The sequence below is a fragment of the Rhipicephalus microplus genome, chromosome 7 (genome assembly GCF_043290135.1).
Source record: "Rhipicephalus microplus isolate Deutch F79 chromosome 7, USDA_Rmic, whole genome shotgun sequence".
In the NCBI taxonomy this organism is placed as follows: Eukaryota; Metazoa; Arthropoda; class Arachnida; order Ixodida; family Ixodidae; genus Rhipicephalus; species Rhipicephalus microplus.
The window spans coordinates 6544727-6566244 of record NC_134706.1 but is presented as its reverse complement, the minus strand read 5'-3'; the positions used below and the strand labels follow the sequence as shown (position 1 = coordinate 6566244).

Below are 21518 nucleotides of genomic sequence, written 5' to 3'. Positions count from 1 at the left end.
TTGAGTTAATGTATAATTCAATGCCTTCCTGCCAAAAGATTTTAAAGCTACAGTAAGAAGAAAACGTTTCGTACTAGCAGATTACTTCTGCACAAAACCAAAAACACCACCCTTGCGGAGACACTTAAACAAATAAAAATAGAGGCATTGCAAATCTAAATTTACACTTTCAGATAATAATATATGGGGGTTTTATGTCCCAAAACCACAATATGATTACGAGAGACGCCATAGTGGAGGGCTCCGGGAATTTTGACCATTCGGTGTTCCTTAACGTGTGCTGACATCGCACAGCACTCAAACCTCTACCATTTGGCCTTCATCGGATTGCAACCTCCGCGGCCGGGATTGAACCTGTGACCTTCGGGTCAGCGGCCGAGCACCGTAACGACTGCTTTACCGTGGTGGACTGCCACTCTTTCAGGTAACCACTTAACAAATAACAGAATTTAAAGTACCTTATCAATCAAAGATTTACTCTTTCTCTTCTGAGTGAATTTAACTAAATGGAGGAAACAGAAAAAGGTGTTCGGCAAGAAATCTTCAGAACCATGGCATTCGCAACTGCATTAATAAGCTTTATTGATGGCAAGTGCCTATGTGAAGATGACATGCCACGATGCATCTAGTTTAGTTCTTCAATGAGCACTCGTGGCTCTGAGGTCTTACTTCTTTGCTCTTCAACTGCCTTGCACGCATCCTGAAATGTTGACATGTTCTCGGCAACTGCGAGAGCTTCAACATCGATATCATTTAGGCACGACAGCAGCTTATCACCGTGCTCTACTGTCCACGACATCATGTATTCGACTTTCTTGATAGCTCGTCGAAGCTTTTGTTTCAGCTCCTTCTTGCATTCTGGCTCTCTCGTTGCCGCTTCAAATACACTACGAGTTTCGTCCAATGCCCTCAATGCGTTGTCCTTCAACTGCGGACTACTGAGAAACTTCCGGAAAGCTCTGAGCAAGGACGGGAGCTCTTCAGTGGCTGCCACACTTTGAGTCATGACGACCTTTTGCAGGACGGCCTGAACGGCTTCAGCCGGGGTGCCATAAACAGCGTCATCAGTCAAAACTGAACTGACGCTAAGGAATTCTTCTGCGCTCTGCGGAACCATCTCCCCGTTATAGAGCCTTATGACATGAACGTAGCTACACAAAATGTTCAGCACACTGTTCACGACACACGCTGCAGGCGGCTTGCTCGTCAATTCGCTGAGAGGCTGGACGGTCGGTGCAGAGCCTTCTCCCGCTGTTACTTCAGTGACGAGAACCTTTTCCTCCCACCACGGCTTCCATAGCGGAACCAGCTTTCCTAAATCACCAGTCTGGACCATGCGTTCAAACTCTTGCCTTTCGTCTGGGGTCAGATAGCTCCAGGCGGTGTCAGCATCGATCTCGGTCTGTTCCAGACGTTGGATGAGAGTGGCTACTTCATTGGTTTCCTGTTCATCGCCTCCTTCTTCTTCTTCTTCTCTCTGGACGGCCTTGAGAATGTCCACCATCTTTTTCTGGGTTTCGGGGTTGGCTTGTTCCATGCGCAAGTAAGTCTGGACACAGTCCTTGTAGAAGTCCTCACTACATCCTTGATGCCTGGCATCCTTGTAACACTTGATGGAGCAGTACCCGCAGTTGCACCTTGGGCAGGTGTACCTGGCGAGCGCTGACTCACAGAACTTGCATGGTCTTGGTGCACACTCCTGCATCGTCGGCAGTAGTCACTCGCCGTTGGCACAGCACCAAGTAAAAATACGCAATAGGAACGACGCTGAGGCTGTGATAGAGTTGTCGTGGCTACACAGCTTGTTACTTTTTGACTTCGGCTCCCTTAAACTCTCGGCCCAAGATGTAAATCTCGCCGGATTCCTTGCGACTTGCTGGCGGCTTTACATAGTTCACAAATGTGAAGAACTTCCTGATATCATTGGAGAGCTTAATTGCCTCACTGCCGTTCCAGATCTTGCACAGGAACGAACCGCCGATGCTGAGAACTCGGAAAGAGAGAATGAGAGCTGCGTACGAAAGTGCGACAATCGCCTCGTGGTCAAGAGCTTTCATGCCGCTGGCATTCGGTGCCATGTCGCTGAGTACAGTGCTGACAGACTTGCCACCGAGGCATTTCAAGACCTTCTCTGTGGTCTCAGGCTTCAGAATGTCGGCGTTGGGAAGGAAGGTAGCACCGGGTAAAGGGTCAATAGGCAGAATGTCCAAGCCAATGACCGTTCCTTTGGTGGCGCTGCGATCTGAAAGAGAAGTAGCCTGTTCAGAAACCACACTACAATAAGCAACCCACGTTTACTTTTTCGTTGTTCAAAACGGTACAGTTTTAACTTGCTTGTGATTTGTGATGCTAGAATCCCACTAACACATTTTGAAGAGATCACATCAACCTGTCATAATTTTCCTAGACGTACATAAAATGCGGCTAGCGTCATTATAACTAACCTGTATCGCTCCATAAAAGATACATGGCGCCGCAAGCATCCTATTCACTTGTCTCTAACAAGTTGCGTTTTCTGTAGTGATGACGCACTTTTTTTAAAGAAGTCCAAAGAGCAGACTTCATCAAATACAGTAGCCATGAAATGTTTCGTTCGAATGTGACTTTTTATCGTTATACCGCAACTCATGTACGTTGAATCTTGCCATGCGGCCGAGGCATCACTTCAAAACCACCGTTCAAAAACACTAGTTACGATCGTGTTGATAGACGTCTGACCTGTTCCGTTGGCGTTGATCCTTTCCACTATAACCTGTGTCCAGGCTCCTGGAGCTGCCCCGCATTCCACGACGTTGTAGCCAGGTTTGAGGATGTGGTATTTGTCGTCGATCTCCGCAAGCTTGTACGCGCTCCTTGCTCGATAGTTATCGTAGCGCGACTTTTTCACGTAGGGGTCATTGAGTTGCCTTGTCAGCCAGTCTTGTGACGCTTTGCTCCTGCTTTTCAAGTTATGCGGCTGAACTTTCAACTGCGCGGCGCTCGCATGTAAACTACGCCGCAAACTCTGCGAAGCGTGTTGCCTCGGAAAACGCGCAAAAGCTTCCATGAAAATCGAAGTAATGAACGGATTGTCTTGGCTCGGTGACCGGATAGTGCAGTAAACAAAGCAGTAGGTCATGCGCAAACCAACGATGCCAACGAGCTATTGCTTGTAAACATATGCTAATCACGTTAAGTTGCACTCTTGTTAACTTCAGTAAATTCAGTGAGCGTAGACACGGGAAATACCCATGTCTACGCTCACGTCCTGCTAAGTTAAAACTTGCTAACCCGGTGTTCATTACTTTTCAAGTGCCGTGATTAACGGCTGCTAAAGGTACAAACATTTTTCATTAAAGTTACATCCTCAGACTGCTTTTAATAAGTTTATGAAGCATTGAACGTTCGGTAATAGTCTAGTGCTTTGTCTGCCACACCGCAAAAACCATAATGCAAACGTAGCATCGGTAGCGTTGATGGCGCTAACATCGCTGTATGGCCAAATTGCATAACATTGCAGGGTGCTATCGGGGAGTGGCACCACTGCGTAGACGCGAACAGAGCGTTTAGATTTTCATGTGTGTGTGGAAAGTCGGCGTGTGTGTGTTTCCTCATTTACCGCTTTGCGACGTGCGCTTGGTGTGTTTTTGTGTTGACAGTGGTGTTGATGCGTGTGTGACAGTTTTGCGACTGCCAACAGACATGAGTGAGCGTCGAGGCATATCGCCGGTGTTGTGAGGTTAAAGAAGAAGAAGAGCCGTGGAGCGGTGTTCTCGTCGGACCAGCCAATGTAAGCGATTTGTTTGTGTTATCCACACCGCGCTCTGCCGATTATGGGAAAAGAATTCGCAGCGGCGCGTCTCCGATGTTTCCTATTCTAAATGTGGCTGCAGCCGAGCAACACCCGTGATCGCGCTTGTTGCATGAGCCGCGAACAGGCTGCTGAAAATGCTCTGGCGTCTCTGTTAGTTCTACGAGCTTGCGGCTTTTAACCGGAACAGGGCACCGCACATTCCCGTGTACCAGCGTTCCGGTTTCTTTTTTTTTTCGTCGGCGGTCGGCGGAGCTTTTCGCGCGAAGCCTACGCCAACTGCCAGCCATACGCAGCTTTTGACACCGGGCACAAAGTACCCTAGGTGCTGATTTGTTTGCCAGGACGCCCCGGCTCTTGCGGTTGTCAATCCGTGGGGCGGTGGTTTTTCAATCCGATGAGATTACTATGTTTTGATCTACCCATCTCGACGAACTTTTCATATCGCCGGTCCACTTATACACTCGACTCAAGAAGGTGACTGGCAGTAGGGATCGTAATCTTCGGGTATTGTTTCACTCGGGCGTTCTCAACCGAAACAATCGCCCGCCCTTGAATGGACGACGTGCTGAGCTCGTGCTGTCTATTGTATCTTTTTCCTTCAAAACGTACCACGGGGGAAAAAAAATGTTAGATTGAAAAGAGGTTGCTGTGCCCACCTGTTAAAAGTTATCTCCGCGTGAGTAGTAGTGGGTAGCTGTCGACAGCTTATTGCTAACGAGCCTTTTAGGTCGCCTAGGGCGGCTCTCGGGCGACGTTATTCGGCGATGTGCTTCAGTGATCTTGAAAAGCTCGGTTTGAAATTCAGCGAGCGCGTTCATGAGAAGCTCCCCTTTGTGCCGACCGACTCCCAACTGTTGCTGCCAAATTGATCGTGCACACTTGACAGCGCAGATATAACGAGTCGACTTCGGTTTACTTCTACACACCCCTGATCGGTTCTGTTGGCTTTAATCAAACACACTGCTGTGTTGCTCTCTCTTTCCTTTGTCAGTGTATATTTTAACGTAACCTAACCAACCGGGTTAAATATAATCGATGCCCGGGCACTCGACTCTACTAATATTCAAGAACCCGTTGCGCGATGACGAGCTGCTTGCGTAAATGAATGACGTCATGTTCCGGCGCCGGAACGTTCATAATCGCTCGTAACAACCGCTCGTAACCTAACCGAACTGGCCGTCTTGCTGCAGGTTCTTGAATATTTATAATATGCTTGAGTACCCGCGTCTTTAGTTCCCTGGGTGCGCACGTCTTCAGAAGTCTGCGCTGGCGCACGCAAAACTTTTGACTACCCCATTCCAAGTCTCCATTCCAAGTCTACATAAATTTGCCTTCGGGTGCTCTCTCTTTCTCAAAGCGAGTCTTTCAATGCGTTCTTTTGGCTGGTACACGCTGTGGAAATCTGCGACGCCATGGCATTTGGTGCGGGCTTTTCCGTATGGCGTCGCGACCCGCATTTTCGTATTTGGCGTTTTCTCACTTGCACATTTTTGCGACAAGTGCGGTGATACTCGGATTTTAAAGCGGTCATTCACTACCGTAATAGCCCGTTAATTCGAATCCTCACGGGATCGGGAAAAAAAACTGTCCGGATTAACGGATTGCCTAATGACCGAAAATATCGATAAAACACTAAGTGTCTGTTGCATCGATTTCTGAACTAAACGTTGCGGGTTCGATTTCGGCCGTGGCGGTCGCATTTTGATCGAGGCGAAATGTTAGCGACCCGTGTACTGAGTGATGTGAGTGCACGATAAAGACCACTAGATGGTCATAATTTCCGGAACCCTCCACCGCGGCGTCTCATAATCATATCGTGGGTTTGGGGCGTAAAGAGTAGCGCTCGTGCTGTGAGCCTCTTAGCTCGTCGTGTGTGTACCCCCGCGCTCCCAGTTCTCTGAACGATCATGAACTGCCAACTAGCCCACCTTTCTATCCTGTTGCACCGTAAAACCCCAGATATCATTAATATAACAGGCTTAATGACTACGCCAGTTCAGTTACTATTTTGCATAAGAGCAGTGCAAAAGCCGCAGCGTTCGTCATTTACGAACTGTTTCACAACAGGGGCGTGGGCGAAAATTTGGTGGGGGGAGGGGGGGACCTTCTTTCTTTGAAGTGGAGGACCTCCTTGATTTGAAGTGGGGGCCGGGCAGTCATTTTGCGTTCCGTATGACATGTCGAAAAAAGAATTTCAGAGGTAGGGAGGGAGGAGGGCACAGGCCCGGTGTGCTACCTCGGGGCTATGCCACTGGTTAAGAATGTGAACGCGGGCCAAGACCCTCGTGTCCTAATTCGAAAACGTGCTCCGAACCTTATCACGGTACCAGCAACGCGATTGTGTGGATAGCGAACACGTATTTTTCGAGTGTCGATTCAGTGTAGCTATCTGAAGAAAGGAAGTGCGTCTCATTAAAGGAGCACAAAATTTCGAACGCGACATAACGAGCGAGATAGATTTAGCTGGAGACATACGCAACATCTGCGTGGTATATCAAGGACGAATATAGCTTAGAACGTATTTGAAATCAACATTGAAGTGCACGCTGCGTGACTGAGCGAGATGCGGAGTCCCTCGCGACGCCGACATCAACGCAGGGGCAATGAAAACAAACCTACGTCACAAGTTTGTGTTGCCCGGTTGGTGGCGCGTGCCTCACGCTTGCGCTCTATAGTATACGTGCGATTTCCTCCTCCGTGCCTGCGGCATCGCGTGTGCCGACTGTCAGTCTCAATATGGTCAGCTGCTGGGCTAGCTGGTTCGACGTCCTGCTTAAGGGAGCGCGGATTTGGTTTTTGTTTCTCGCGCGCGGCGCCCACGTCACAGTTTTGCGTGGTCGCGTGAGCAGCTGTGTTTACGCTAGAGGGTGTTGGTCGTGGTGTTGGTTTACTTTGCTCCCGGAACTGCCCCTGTCTGGCTCGGTGCTTTTTGAAACCGAAACGGAGTGTTTTAAAAGCGTCTCTAAATAGATAACCGTTGCGCAAACGAGGTTTCTAGCCGTGATAAGTTGGTCATAAGCTAGCTATTGAAAAAAAAAACAAGAAACAAAGTGAAAAAATTTTGTGCGAGTGCTTCTTTACTAGCCACGTTCAAGTGATCTTCCGTTAGTATCTCTCTTCAAGCTTGTAGTTTCTATGCTGTTTCTCTTCTTTCCCAGTTTTAGGTTGTTAGCGGTTTGTATCTATGCGCCACTTCTCATTCTGACATTTTAGGGGCGAAGCTCCTCAGGGCGTGGGCTGTGCGTCCCCTGTAGCCTGTATGTAGCCACCTTTAGTTTAGTTTTTGCAGTGTTCACTAGATGGCGGTACCATCCCCTGTATGTAGCCACCTCTAGTTTAGTTCTTGCAGTGTTCACTAGATGGCGGTACCGTCTCCTGTATGAGGGCAGAGGTGCAATCGGGAATGGATGTAAATCAAAGGACTGTGGGACGCCTCGCGTTGGGTGCTCACGGGAAGACGACAAACGAGGCTGTAAAGGGCGATATGGGGTGGGCAGGTTTTGAGGCGAGGGAAGCGCAGAGCAAAATAAGGTTCGAAGAAAGGCTAAGAAATATGAAGGAGAGTAGATGGGCAGAGAAGGTGTTCCGTTATTTGTATAGGAAGAGCGTGGACACACAGTGGAGAAAAAGAACTAGAAGACTCACTAGTAAATATACGGCTGGTATTGTGAGCCATATGTCAACAAAGAGCGTTAAGGGAAAAGTCAGGGAGGCGGAGAGGATTTACTGGATGGCAGCTATGGAGAAAAAACCGGCTTTGAGTAACTACCGAAAGGGCAAAAATGAAATAAGGAGGGAGGCATTTTACGATAATTCAAGGGGAAGCGCTTTACTGTTTGAAGCGAGATCGGGTTGCCTTAGAACGCGTAGTTATAAAGCAAGATTCAGTAAAGAAGAAGAACAATGCACATGCTGCGGGAAAGATAAGGAAACGGCGGAGCATGTTCTGATTGAATGTGGAGATATCCACCCAGGTGTACGTTTGGGCACGAGCCTACAGGAAGCCTTGGGTTTTAGGGACAACAATGGAAAGCTGAACACACCCGCGATTGAAATAAGTAAGAGACGGTTAGAGTATTGGTGGCAGGAAATTAGAGAGAAAGGACAAAAATAAATATTGGAAAAATAAAACATGGACAGTGTGCCGTAAATGGCAGAGAACTTAAGCTGAAAATTTACCTTTTTTTCCATTAAGATAGAATTTATCGAAGTAGAGGCATTAGGCCAACATAAAAAAAAAAGAAAAAAGTTTTTTTTTTTGTCGAGCCTGGTGGCATACTTGTCACCACCCCGTTATAAAGGGGACGCTCATAGCATCCATCCATCCATCCATGTAGCCACCTCTCGTTTAGTTCTTGTAGTGTTTACTAGATGGTGGTACTTGTAGCTGATGATGAAAAGATGCAAGATGTTATAAACTAGAAAGCGGTACTTGTAGTTAATGAAAGACGCGAGATCTTATAAAATAGGAATGATGTCACATATGGCGCGTGTCATTGGTTGAAGGCAATCGTTCGATTTAGTGCGGCGACGTACGCTAGGGGGAGCGATGTAATAAAATCGAGTGGGCAAAATGTACAGAGGATTCATGGTTTATCAGGTTTACCTCCGGAGCTTCGTCCACTCATCATCATTCACTTCGTGGATATGGCGGAATTTTTTTTTTGTGAATTCATTTTACACGTTTTAATGCAGTCGCGGGAATGTATCTTGCGCCTGGCTCTGTTAGTTCTTGTTGTTGTTGCTGTTGATCATCAAATGTCTTGTGCTCGTGCGCATATTGTCTAGCTACGGAGTGCCTCGTCCTGTCTGTTGCACCTTGCTGTCCCACTTATTCCGCTTCATTTCACCAAGTATGCATAACAAACTGGCCCGAAATTCTACCGTGCTAAGTAATCGCCCGAAATAACCGGGTTGCGGCCAAATATGACCGAATTAACGAAAGTTTGATGCCATTTAACGATGCATATCTTGGCCGGGACCAGAGAACAGCTTCCTAATGATCTGATTTTCTGAAATAATGATTGTCGAATTTACGAGATTTTGCCCGGCTGCTGACCCGCAGGGCGCGGGTTCGAATCCCGGCTGCGGCGGCTGCATTTCCGATGGAGGCGGAAACGTTGTAGGCCCGTGTGCTCAGATTTGGGTGCACGTTAAAGAACCCCAGGTGGTCAAAATTTCCGGAGCCCTCCACTTCGGCGTCTCTCATAATCATATGGTGGTTTTGGGACGTTAAACTCCCAAATCAATCAATCAATCAAATCAATTTACGAGATTTTACTGTAATGCGACAAAAATCGTCCCTCTCAGTGTCCCTTTATGTCAACGCTCGTGTGTTTTTCTCAAGGCTCTTCGTTTTATCCATCTTGAGCGCCTTTGGTTTGTCATGAAATACGAAATGGCGAAATAACGCACAAATTCACGCTTGCTTGTAAGCAAATAAATCATTGTGTACATTTTCATTTTCCATTGTCAAAGTGTTCTGAAGGGCGCAGATGATGGGGCGCTTGCAGTTCGTGCAACGGTTGCCATTTTCTCGAACACGGCTTCATTTTGCGGCGTCTATAAATGAGATTGCCGCTCTCGGAACACACGAATACAGTAGACGCGGTCGAAACGAACCAAACAGATTTATTCAATTACTTTTCATTGATTATATCGTCAGCCGAATCAATACATCACTGGTGATCAACACGCTAAACAATCGTAGACAATATTACAATTCACTCAATCAGCACAAGAACAAACAGGGTAACGCGTAGGTGGCATCGCCAACGCTCGACTCACCACGAGGATGATGATGATGAAAAACATTTATTATAAAAGAGAGAGGTATGGGGCCAAAGCATGACCCCGCTACATGGTCGGCGTCCTTAGTCCGGGACACCGCATGACGAGGCCCCTACTCGCGCCCGTCTCACCAGAGCCTGTTGAGACTCTAGTGATGAGCAGTTGAGGAGGGCAGTCTCCCATGCCTCTCGGGAAGGGGTAGGAGAAGGGGGTAGGTGGGGATTTTCCCGGCATGCCCATAAAATGTGGAAGATATCACACGTCTCCCCACAGTGTGGGCACCGCCCATCTGTGTTCGCATCGAAATGTTTTAGGATTGCAGGACAGAGTAGAGTACCTGTCTGCAGGCGCCTTAGAGTTCGCTCTTCCGCCTTACTCAGCCCCCTTGCAGGAGCCGGGTAAAGGCGGTGAGTGTCGCCATAATAGGTGAGAATTTCTTTGAACCGCAGCAGCGGTGTATTGGCCTCCGAGTCATAAGAGCCAAGGTGAGGAGCCCGATGGGTAAGCGCTCGGGCGGACGCGTCAGCGGCCTCATTACCTCGTAAGCCCTTATGGCCAGGAGCCCATACGATGCGTTTCGGGGCTGGATCAGCGAGAGCCCGTTTTAGGATTTGGCTGGCTAGGGGGGATATCTCTCCTACCAAGTAATGAGCTCATGCTTTCCGGGAGTCCGTGATGATAACTTTCGAGTTGGGGTCCGCAGCAGCAAGCGCTATCGCGACTTCCTCAGCGCGCTCTGGATTTTGTGCTCGGAATGAGAGCCCATTGACATGCTTTTCCCGGAGAACTACAGAGGCCGGGTAAAATCGCCGTGGGCGAAGGCCCTGCTATATCTACGTACAATACACCAAGTCGGGAGCCGTGTTGCCTCTCAAGCGTTCGAGCCCGCGCCTGTCTCCTGCTTTCGTGCGTGTGCTTATCCATGTTACTGAAGAGTGGAGAGACCGAGAGCATATGCCGCCACAGTTCCGGAATACGCTCCGCCTCCTCTGCAGTGCAAGTGTGCTGTATATGTAAGCGGTTTAGCAGGCGGCGCCCGGGAGCCGTCTGCACGAGCCGCGTATATTGATTCATAAGGTGGGCCTCCCGCAACTCCTGGTAGGAGTTGAGCACACCTAACGCCCTCACTTTGGCGTTGGAAGTGGCCACCGGGAGATCCAGAGCTCGTTTAGTAGCCTTACGAATGATGGCATCTATTCTTTCCTCTTCTTGCTTGTTAGTGCGAAGGTATGGGACGGCGTAGAGGATCCGGCTAGTCACGAAGGCATGCGCGAGCCGAAGCGCGTCCCTGCCCCGCAGACCACCCCGCTTGTTGGAAACGCGGTGGATCATGCGCCCTACCTGTTCGCCTATTCTCTTGAGTTTCGCTATAGTGGAGTCCGGTCTGAGTCTGTGGTGAATGAACAGGCCCAGAATCCGGAGATCCTCCACCTCTCTGATGGGAACCCCTGACAGGGAGATGTGTATGGATGACTTATCTCTTGGCTTCGCTCTAACGTGCAGAAGCTCTGATTTGTTTGGAGCACATTGGAGTCCACAATCGTTGGCATACGCTTCGGCTATGGATGCGGCCTGCTGAAGGCGTTCCTGCATTTCACCAAGGCTCCCTTCCGTGGTCCAGATTGTAATATCGTCGGCATATACTGCGTGTTGTGTGCCTTCCACCCTGGCCAATTCGCTTGGAAGGCGCATCATAGCAATGTTGAAAAGGAGCGGTGATAACACTGCTCCCTGTGGGGTACCCCGTGTTCCCAACCACGAGGAGGGCCCATGGGAAACGGCCCTGGGTGCCGTCCCAATGGACCCACCGCAAGAGACAATTAAGCGCATACCGCCGCACGCCAAAGAGGACCGCAGTTTATTTCTTCCTTGATGATGACTGTTAATATCATCTAATGTGCCGCTAGCCAGCCTCACTGTCAAGCGTCACTGCTGGCGCTAACCATGATGGCGGTGATAAACGCTCGCGAGCACAACGCCACCTGCCGCTCGATGGTTGCTATCCCTAAATGCGGCTTATCCGCAGGACACGTATGCGCCACGAAGCGCAAGCGACTTTACAGGGGTGATAGAACCCCCACAATATTCTTGCCGCTTTCTTGTTCTTCTCCTTTGTATATTGCATGTGCTCCGAAACAAGTGTCTCTCCTGCGTCGCTGTTAAGATATACTTGCGAAACTTTCTCCACTTTTTTTCTTACATTCGCTACTCTTTTCACTGATGGTTGAACAACGCGCAATGTACCCAAAACGGTTGTGAAAAAAAATCACAGCGTATCCACGAAGTGAATGATGATGAGTGGGGCGAAGCGTCCGTGCATGCGTCCAATCGCGTTTAAAAACGCAGACGGCGCGTGGGTAACACCGACGAGACGCGAGCCAAAAAGCCGAGTGCAAGCGTCTTCAACGTGCCAACCGCTTGCTTCGTCCGTGTCTCACCAATGATCCGCTACGTACGGCGACTATCCAGGAGACTGAGTGAGGCACTCGTTCTGTGCGTACCCAGGCACAGCCCGCGCAGCAGCCAATCGCAGAGTAGTGGTACAGCGTCATCTGGAATATCCTCAGGCAACTACAGTTTGTATGTACTTCGATGAGACAGCGCCGTCTATTGTACTGTTCGGGAGATACTGCCTTTTTTTCTTAATCGTCTCTTCTTGTCTCGGTTACGCGTGACGCATGACAAGGTTAGACAAAGAGGAGCTTCGCCCCTAAAAGGCTGGAGTGTAAGCTCGTGCGTTGTCTTATCGGCAGAAGTGGGCCAGAGCTGCATGTACGATGGTCTTATAAAACACTGAATGACTGAAAGAAAAACAAAAACACCAGGCCCGCGATCCTACCCCTATAAAGCGGGGATGGAATCCCTCAGGACCCCAATACACTTTTTCATCTATCCATCCATCTATCGCTAAAGGGAACCATGTGTACGTTGCCCCGCCGCGGTGGTCTAGTGGCTAAAGTACACGGCTGCTGACCCGCAGGTCGCGGGTTTGAATTCCGGCTGCGGCGGCTGCATTTCCGGTGGAGGCAGAAATGTTGTAGGTCCGTGTGCTCAGATTTGGGTGCACGTTAAAGAACCCCAGGTGGTCGAAATTTCCGGAGCGCTCCACTACGGCGTCTCTCATAATCATATGGTGGTTTTGGGACGTTAAACCCCACAAATCAATCAAATCAACCATGTGTACGTGCGTAGCAGCGGCAAAGACGCGGCATTGACGCTGGAGTTATCGCGGCGCTGCGTGGTAGTAGCAGTAAACATTTATTTAAAAAACAAAATCAGGTTGCCAGGGAGACCTGCCCTCTAGTGGGTCAGCCTCCCTGCAGTACTAGGTGGAGTCCCTAGTCAGGGACCCCCATTGGTCGTGGACGCTGTCCTGGCACGCTGGACCATAGTTCGTTGGCCCGCAAGGTCCTGGCAACCGAGCAGGGCCGCCTCCCATGCAGTACCTGGGACAGCACCCCGTTGCCTGCGAAGGTGCAAAGCACGCAGTGACGTACCGGTGTTTCCTACTCGAACATTCCAATCCCTGCTAATGGGCAATGAAAGCCAACAGTCTGCTTTTGGTTAACGCGCACGTTGCGAGTTTTTGTTGTTCACAAAGCACATTACGCGCGCGCGCGCGTGCGCGCACACACACACACACACACACACACACACACACACACACACACACGCGCACACACACACACACACACACACACACACACATACGCGCACACACACACACACACACACACACACACACACACACACACACACACACACACACACACACACATACGCGCACACACACACACACACACACACACACGCGCGCGCGCGCGGTGGGGGTGGCTTGCGAACGGTTTTTCAGCGAACAGTCGGGGTTGTATTTCTTTCAAAAATACTCGCTAGCAGACGCTGCCTGCGTCGGCGTTTTCAGGTGAGAGAGGGAGAGGGGCGCGCATGCGCTGTAAGGGTGGTCACGCCGCACACCGCATTGGGCTTGACCATAATATGCTTCGCATATAAAAAGATCGTATACTATATATTTCTAACGTCGTGTTCTAAATAGAGATATCTGCTTTCTGCCGTCTTAGACTTCTCCCCTTGGAATTGGTTATGTGGCTGGTTGAGTAGGGAATCTTACTCATTGAATAGGAAGGTAACCGCCAGCATCTGACTGGCAAACGAAGGCATCAGGAAAGCACTCCATATTATATATTATGAAGCGGACGTTATCTGATCTCCATGGCATCTGAGGGGCAGTGGGGGGGGATCAAAGCTAGAACAGGCCCGAGTTTCAGCATTGGCATTCTCATTGCATCGTGGGTATGCTAGAATTTAGCACGCCAAATAATGCCACATTGTTTACGCCTAAAACATCTGCAAATGCTCCCTTCCCTTCGCCATGGGAGCTTCCTCTCTATCGCGCCTATTTGTAGCTGCGCCAAGCTAGAGCTGGTTGGTTAGACTCCCGACCGTGGTTGCCGCGCTTTGGTGGGGGCGAAATGCTAAAGCACCTGTGAATTTTTCGGTGAGTGTCAGAGTACTCAAAGTGGTCAGAGTGCACCTTCTTTTTTCACAGTGCAATGGCGCATGCGCCCTACCCCTAGCGGCAAAGTCGCGAAGCTCTTGGTGATCCCGGAGGCTTTGGTTCTGGCGATAAAAGTTGTTCCGGCCCCTAAAAAGCTACCAAAACGGCAGATTGCTGCACAGGAAACTAAAAAAAAAAAGCGGATTGTTCTTTTGCTATACCATGCCTCATTATCATATCGCGATATGAAACCCCAGAAACCCGTCGAAATTGTATCTGCAGTGTTCGCGGTAATTTTATGTGCATGGATAGCTATGGTATGAAGGGACAGAGCGCAGTGCGCTTAGAGTTTATGGCGTATGACCGCTCGAACACGCCGTTAATTGTAAGCGCGTAGCGCTCGCGTACCGGTACGTGAGCGTGGCAACCTTACCTTGTGGTTGGAATGTCGTGATTCAGTCAAGCGTGCTAGTGAATTCTCGATTCAAATATTCTCACACTACCGCTAGCTTTGCTCTCTAAGAGGGAAATAGAGAATAATCCCTGGACTTTAAAGGGACAATAAAGTCAGATAACATTTTACGTCAGAGTGAAGGCTCAATCTATGACGTCTAAAACGACAACATTATCAACAGCAGTGCCCTACTTACCGAGAAATTGAGGTAAACGCACAAGAACACATGCGCCGTAGGAGGACGTTCTCAAAATGATCCCGATGACGTCAGACGAACCGCTCACTATCAATCACTAATAGTCGATCGATCTGTACTAAATACAGAACTTTCGGTGCATAAAGAGACGTAATAAAGTGCTGCTTGTTCGTTTTTATTTGATTCATGGAAAAAAGAACTGCTGGACTTCACTAAAGGGAAATGCTGCGAGTGGTTCAAAATTCAATTTTCGCGTGGTTAAACTGAACAAGTTTGCCACCTCGCGGGGCCCAGTTGAACCAAGCACGGCAGCAATTTTGAAGGCCGTGGCTAAAAATTGTTCAGTGGCAGTTGTTACTCCCGCTACTTTCCCTCTGCTGCTACTATAGTGTTGGCGGCCGTGCATTAAAGCCGGGCAACGTTGTCTACGGCAACAGTGACGTCACACGTTCTGTTGAGGCGGGTGGTTTGAAGTGCGCTAACCCGATGCGGACCAGTGAAACGCGATTTTATTTCCAAATAAGCCCTTCCTCGGCACAAAAGCAACACTGCGAGGTTTCTGGACCGCTATTTCAACACTCAACGTTGACTTAACAGTTGCCTTTAGTGTCCATTTAGCGTCCCAAAGCCACGATATCATTATCAGACACGCGCTGATCAGCTCAGATCGGGCAGATCAAATATGGGCTATTCAGCGAGCACGGGAGGTGGCTGAGAGACAGGGTCTCTCCACCGCTCCTGGCGCGGCTTAGGGCCCACGCCTCAATCCGCTGGTTAAATAAAGTTTGCTCACTCACTAAGTCTTGGAGGGTTCCGGAAATTTCGACCATCCGGGGTTCTTCAACTATGCAGTGACATCGCCCAGTGCATGGGCCACTGTCATTTCGCCTCCATTGAAATGTTTCGGCCGGAATCGAACCCGCGACCTTTAGGTCAACAGCGGAGCTCCGTAACCTCCGCTCTACAGCGGCGTATTGCCCCGCCGTAGTGGTCTATAGTGGCTAAAGTATATCGGCTGCTGACCCGTAGGTCGCGTGATTGAATCCGGACTGCGGCGGCTGCATTTTCGATGGAGGCGAAAATGTTGTAGGCTCGCGTGCTCAGGTTTGAGTCGGAATAGCCGGTCGAAATTTCCGGAGCCTACCAGTACGGTGTGATTCATGATCATAGGGTAGTTTTGGGACGTTAAACCCCACATATCGAATCAGTCAATTACCGCGGTGGACGTAAAAAAAGAGCCAAAAACCTTTTACGACAGAAATTATAACACAAACTAGACTGTTTGTGTATGTATACGGAAGAGGCATTTCGCATCATTCGTGCTGATAAAACTTCTTGTTTGTTTTAACAGAATCAGCCGCGAAGTTATTAGGCAAATTATAGACCAACCTTTCAACCGAGAGATTGAGCGTGATTGATTCAAATGCGAGGCTTGATTGTATGTAAGTTCGTAACTGCTGTTCTCGGGCATTTAATGAAGACACAAGGAGCACCGCACAGCTCGGCATCCGCCATCGGCAGCGGACGCCGAACAATACGGAGATAACGCATGTCAGACGAAACATAAGCATACGCCCCTGTCATCTGTGTGATATATTTATATGCTGTGGTGCGTACAGGTGCGACGGTGACCGCGCTCTTTTTGTCGGGTTGTCGTTTTGATTTGATCCCTCTGTTATATTGATCCGCCTGCTTAATTCAGTTTTTTTTTTTCACTTAAAGGGCCCAAAGCAGGCGCGTAGCCAGAAATTTTTTTCGGGGGTGTGCACCGCCTTTAAATGGCCCTTTTTTTTTTTTTTGCTCTCCATGCCATGGCGAAAACGAAATTCGGGATGCACGGACCTGGTGTGGCGCCCCCTAGTTACGCCCTTGCTTGTGGGAGACCAGCCCTGGATAGGTGGCGCGCCGAAAAAGGGTCCAATGGAGGTACTGCATATGCTCCCTACGGGAGCATGAAGGTAGCATATACAGTATCTCTAGGGCCCATAACGGGGAGTCAAAAACTCAGCCGCTCCCGCCAACGACCAGCCGCTGTGTACAGCTGCGAGCGCTTGCCCGTGCGCCGTTCCCGTGCTCGATTTTGGCACGAACAGCTCGAGCAGCCCTTGCGCCCCGTAATGCTGCAGTGTTATTCACTATAGCGCTTGGTATCACTTTATATTGAGGCCACTTTGACAGCAAGGCGCTGGAAAACAGAGAAAAAGCTCGGCAAAGCGTGTTACGTCAGCGGGAGTGGCTGGGGTATATGCGCGCGTTGACTGTCAGCTCGAGCGTGAAAACTCCAGCGCTAATTCTCTACAGCCTCTGATACAAAAAAGTATTTCTAGGCCACCTTGGGCTCTTTAACGTCCACTGAAATCTAGGTACACGGACCTCGGCCTGGATTCGATCCCACGGCAGCGGGATACGGCATGCTGGGTCCTTCTGAATTAACCGGATCATCTGGCTGGTTAATGCGAGGTACTCAGCACGCGGGCGGTGTTGATGCCATCTGGACAAGTGTGACGATTCGGACTGTACGTGGCATCGCGACCGTGTGCCAGCGATGCCTCACATGTAGACCTCTTCAGATGCAGGCCGCGATATATCTAATCGCATTTACAGGAGATCATGCGTGTTCTTTCTGCGACGCGTCAGCGTGTTACGATGCGCACCCCTTATCAGGCGCCGAAAACACGTAGTCCTTGCTTTGAACTTGTGTGTAAGGTGTACATCGTATACATGGAGATATTTGCGTCGAGGCGTCCAGGACGACTGGAGTGGGGACAATGCGCCGGAACTGAAGCCGGACCTCCGCCACCTCATATATGAGGGGTACCATAAAACTGAAGACGTTTAAACAGAAAAAAAAAAAACAAACTTCGTTTTGCGGAAAGTGGTGAAATCGCGTGAAGCTGGTGTCGTTCTCTTCATCAGTTTCTACATCGGCAAGAAAAAAAAAAGTTATTACGAACCACGAAAGCTGTCCTCCGGTGTCCCAAGAGCCCCACGTTGGGTGCCAGTGCGGAGTCTCGGATGATGCACTACGCTCTGGGAACACTCGGGCAGAGCAGACGCGTTCGGGCCAACCAGCACGTGCACACGGGACACGCTAGAACAATCTATACACAATGTGGAAATATATACGAGCGCACAAGGTAGCAGGAAAAGCACTTGACAGGGAAGACGCTCACTTACAAGTGAACTTTTATTAGAAAACATTCGTTGCACAAGAACATAAACGCGCAGGCGCAACCATCACTTCTAGGTTCCACCCCCCCCCCCCCCCAAAAGGAGGTATACGTTTATCTACTTTAACGGCTCAAAAAAGACACCTTTTTAAAACTTATTGCTACCGAAGGAACACTGTTACACGTGCTTGCGTTCGCCCTGATGTGTTCTGCTTCCATGATTTCTCTGGTCAGTTTGCAACACAAATGTCCTTGGAAATAACTAAAGTATGCCTGTCGGTATGCAGGGTCCTCCTCTCTCGCGTACTTGGTAGCTTTGGTAGTGCAAACGCTATCTTGCCTGTCCTCGGCCGCGTGTTTTCTGGCGAGGGGCGAGGAGGAGGTGCTGTCCTATTGAAAATCCTGGGTTGGTGAATGCTGGAATCATTGGCAGATGTGGTGGGAATAATTGTGGATATGGTGGAAATATTAGTGGGTATGGTGGAAACTGTAGTGGGCATAATCGCTGATGACGGCGAGAGTGAAAAAAATGATGGAAGATGGTGGTGATGGTGGCGAGCCAGGGGTGGTAACGGTGGAAAACGCCGGCTGATGACGGCTAGAGGGAAAAATATGGTGGCAGAAAGTGGTGGTGGTGGCGAACCAATGGTGGTGATGGTGGAGAGGCAAGACGTGTTTGGTAGAAGGATTGGTGAGTAAGGGGGATGACGGTGGCGTGATGGAAGCTTGGTAAATGATGGTGGCACGATGAAAAAGCACGTGTCAATGCGCAATCACTTATTTCTAGTGTTTCATTCTTGAATGCGCAGAGATATATGTTTATGGTCAAAAGAAAGCAACGCTGCTTATTACGCTTTCTAGCATGTTTATTTTTTCTTTATTCCAGGTGTGTCAACAACGCTTCAATTTTTGTGGAGCGTGTACAATATGCGACAGTGAATGTGTTTACATTTCGCGCACGTAACTACATCATTTTGAAATCCGTGATGTGCTTCTTTGTTGTGATGTTTAGAAGACTGGAGGTGTCACTGTGAACAGTGACAGTAAATGTTTTACATCGGCGCGCAGTTGTCGAGAAATAAATGAGCTCCTGTTCGCATTTAGAAGTGTGGCAGCTTGGGCTAGTTGGTATGGCATGACGATAGTTATAGCGCGAGAACAAAACGACGACACAGAGACAAGAACGTGTCTTTCGTGTCCTTCTTGTCTCTGTGTCGTCGTTTTGTTCTCGCGCTATAACTATCGTCCTGTTCGCAATTGCCCCTTTCAATGTTAGAGCAGAACACAGCAGTCACTTCATGTCACTACCTTGGCAATTCTTGCACACTCTATTGCTTGAGCCGTACTTTTAAGTTAACAAAGTGCGTGCTAATATGCATAAACTTTCACTTTCGACATGCGTCGAGACGAGCCCCAGTGAATTTGACTTTCACCCTTCTGTTCTACCACCATGATTTTCACCAAAGGTTAATCCTGCCGACCGAGCCCGCACAAGTGTTATCGGCGCTTCTGGGTTTCAGAATGCACAATTTTGACGAGTAAAAATGACAATAGAGCACAACTGTGGCATCATTTAACCTAAATGACGCCTTTTTTATTGTGTACGGTGTCCGCGCAAGAGGCGACAAACATCGATGCGACGCGCTTGCAGCACTTCCACCAAATGTACACGCTTCCCCTCACGGACAGCCGCCGGTCGCACTCGCCGGCGCTTCGCTGGCTCTTATGCCAGAACACAGACTCGTCAATTCGTATGCTTACTGAGCCAATGTGATAGCATAATGTTTCTGGCGCACTGCATTCGTTTTGGACAAGCCGTTATGTAGTTGTTCCAAACGACAGAGCAACAGCGGTGAGCTGTGCGTTGCGCGAAAAAAAAACAAAAAAAAAACATCACAATCAATTGTGTGGGCGTATCTATCGAATGCGTATAGAAGCGCCATAATGCCTGAAAAGATAACGCCCTTTGGAAGGAGCGAGAAACAGATATTAAACTTGACAGTAACCGCCGATAAACTCTACCTGCTGCTCAGCCCACTGAGTTATTTTTCTTGCAGTTGTAAATTGTAACAAAAAACATAGCGCTGTAGCCATTATCGCAGTGGCAATCGTTACAGGCAGCAGTTGTTCGTGTTTATCAAATGCGCAAATGTTAGTAGCAGATGCCGTCCATCTCGAGTAAACGACAAATAAAACGGAAGTTAAACAGTGAGTTTGTGAGTTCACTACTTTAACACCAAAGTAGCCATCTGTCGGCGTGGCGTAGTGGTTGGTGTGCTCAGTTGGAAATCCGAAGGTGACAGGTTCGATTCCGCGCTGCCGCCTTTTTTTTTTACAAGTGTTTTCTGCATCGTTTTTTATACAATTATTTTTATTATTTCTTTAGTGGCAGCTCGTCACGGTAATTCTGACGCTGCTTCGCGCTTCAGCACTGCCGGCTGGAGCGCGTTATCCACCGTCCGCTCCACCATATGCCAGCACCATTTCCACCACCATAATCCACCAAAATGGTGGATTATGGTGGAATCCACCATTTCAATGGTGGACGTTTTTTTTTTCAATAGGGTGCACCGGGTTATCCTCTCTTGCGCGCCGGGAGAGGGAATGCCCTGTGTCTGTAGCATGGTCCGTAGTTTCTTGCTGGACGCTGTATAGGGGCGCTGCTGAGAGAGGAGGCGAAGGCAAGCCCCGGAAACTCATCGCTAGTTTCGGTTAAAAAAACAAAAAAACATGCATGCTCTTAACGGTTGCAAGGCCTCCCAAGATCCGGTTGAACGGAGTGAGGTTGATATGTATGTTCGCATTAATTGGTTTTCGCAAGTTTTTTTACAAATAAAGAAAATCGAATACCCCTTTAAAGAACTTCTATTTTGTTTATGTGTCTTTTGCCATTCCTTATTTTGTGAATTTTAAAGTAGGTGAAGCGTGGGAAGTGATTGACTTGCGTTCGTAGCGCTTGCTTCCGCTCCTTCTCGCCGCTCAGCGATATTAGAAGTTGGATCGCGGTCAGTTATCTCGCACGGTTGGTGTGCCTACTACGGGAAAGATAAAGACAGCAAGTTGTGGCGGGCAGAGAAAGGGAGCCGCCGTGAGCTGCGCCGAAAACGTCAACCATGCATTTGCGAAGATGGCTAAATCGAGCAGCAACGCACGTTTTCCGCGGCTCTGCTGTGTGCTATCCCGCGGATTTACAGTTCCGCGAAGGTTATTCGGCGTTTCATAAATGCGACGGGTGAGCACAATAATTTGGACCCATTATTTGAACAGGTATCAATTTTGCATGAGTACATTTGAGTAAACCCTGTTCTCTGCAAGCCTGACTGGATTGACAGAAGTGCAGTCCCGCTTCACTAATTGGTCAAGACGGCAGCCAAGCTCACGTTGGGAAAATGCGTTTATTGAATGGCCTGAATTCGAGTTGGCTCGGCTACATATTTTTACTTTCGGCTTGTAGTTCAAATGATGTCAAGTAAATATAGACTGCTTCCTGCTCATGCAATTCTTGTAGCCGCAGTTCGAAAATTTTTGACTATTTACATTTTTGATAGCGTCACTCAAGTACACGTGATGGACTAAATGCTTCTAAAGGCTATTTCAGA

At 48.9% G+C, this 21518-nt stretch overlaps 3 protein-coding genes across 3 annotated transcripts in view; 1 reads left to right on the top strand and 2 right to left on the bottom strand.

Moving 5' to 3' along the window:
- Positions 1-557: 557 nt before the first annotated feature.
- On the bottom strand, positions 558-1705 carry LOC142767246 (zinc finger HIT domain-containing protein 2). The gene has a single exon (XM_075868534.1). The coding sequence runs from the start codon at positions 1703-1705 to the stop codon at positions 626-628; it is 1080 nt and encodes a 359-aa protein (XP_075724649.1). The 3' UTR covers positions 558-625.
- Positions 1706-1805: 100 nt separating this feature from the next.
- On the bottom strand, positions 1806-3133 carry Mrm2 (Mitochondrial rRNA methyltransferase 2). The gene is made up of 2 exons (XM_075868535.1): positions 2719-3133; positions 1806-2242 (listed from the first exon to the last, which is right to left on the bottom strand). The coding sequence occupies exons 1-2, from the start codon at positions 3116-3118 to the stop codon at positions 1806-1808; spliced, it is 837 nt and encodes a 278-aa protein (XP_075724650.1). The 5' UTR covers positions 3119-3133.
- A 379-nt stretch (positions 3134-3512) lies between these two features.
- MICAL-like (protein) overlaps positions 3513-21518 on the top strand; it is a 63164-nt gene continuing 45158 nt past the window's right edge. Inside the window, exon 1 of the mRNA XM_075868530.1 lies at positions 3513-3769. The gene's annotated coding sequence lies outside the window, so the exon portion shown is untranslated. The remainder of the gene's footprint in view (positions 3770-21518) is intronic.

Bases quoted from the DNA above. Each gene is read 5' to 3' on its own strand.
- LOC142767246 (XM_075868534.1), bottom strand. From the start codon at position 1,705: ATGCAGGAGTGTGCACCAAGACCATGCAAGTTCTGTGAGTCAGCGCTC.
- Mrm2 (XM_075868535.1), bottom strand. From the start codon at position 3,118: ATGACCTACTGCTTTGTTTACTGCACTATCCGGTCACCGAGCCAAGAC. The intron at 2,243-2,718 runs GTCAGACGTCTA...CTTCTCTTTCAG, and splicing joins GATCAACGCCAACGGAACAG to ATCGCAGCGCCACCAAAGGA.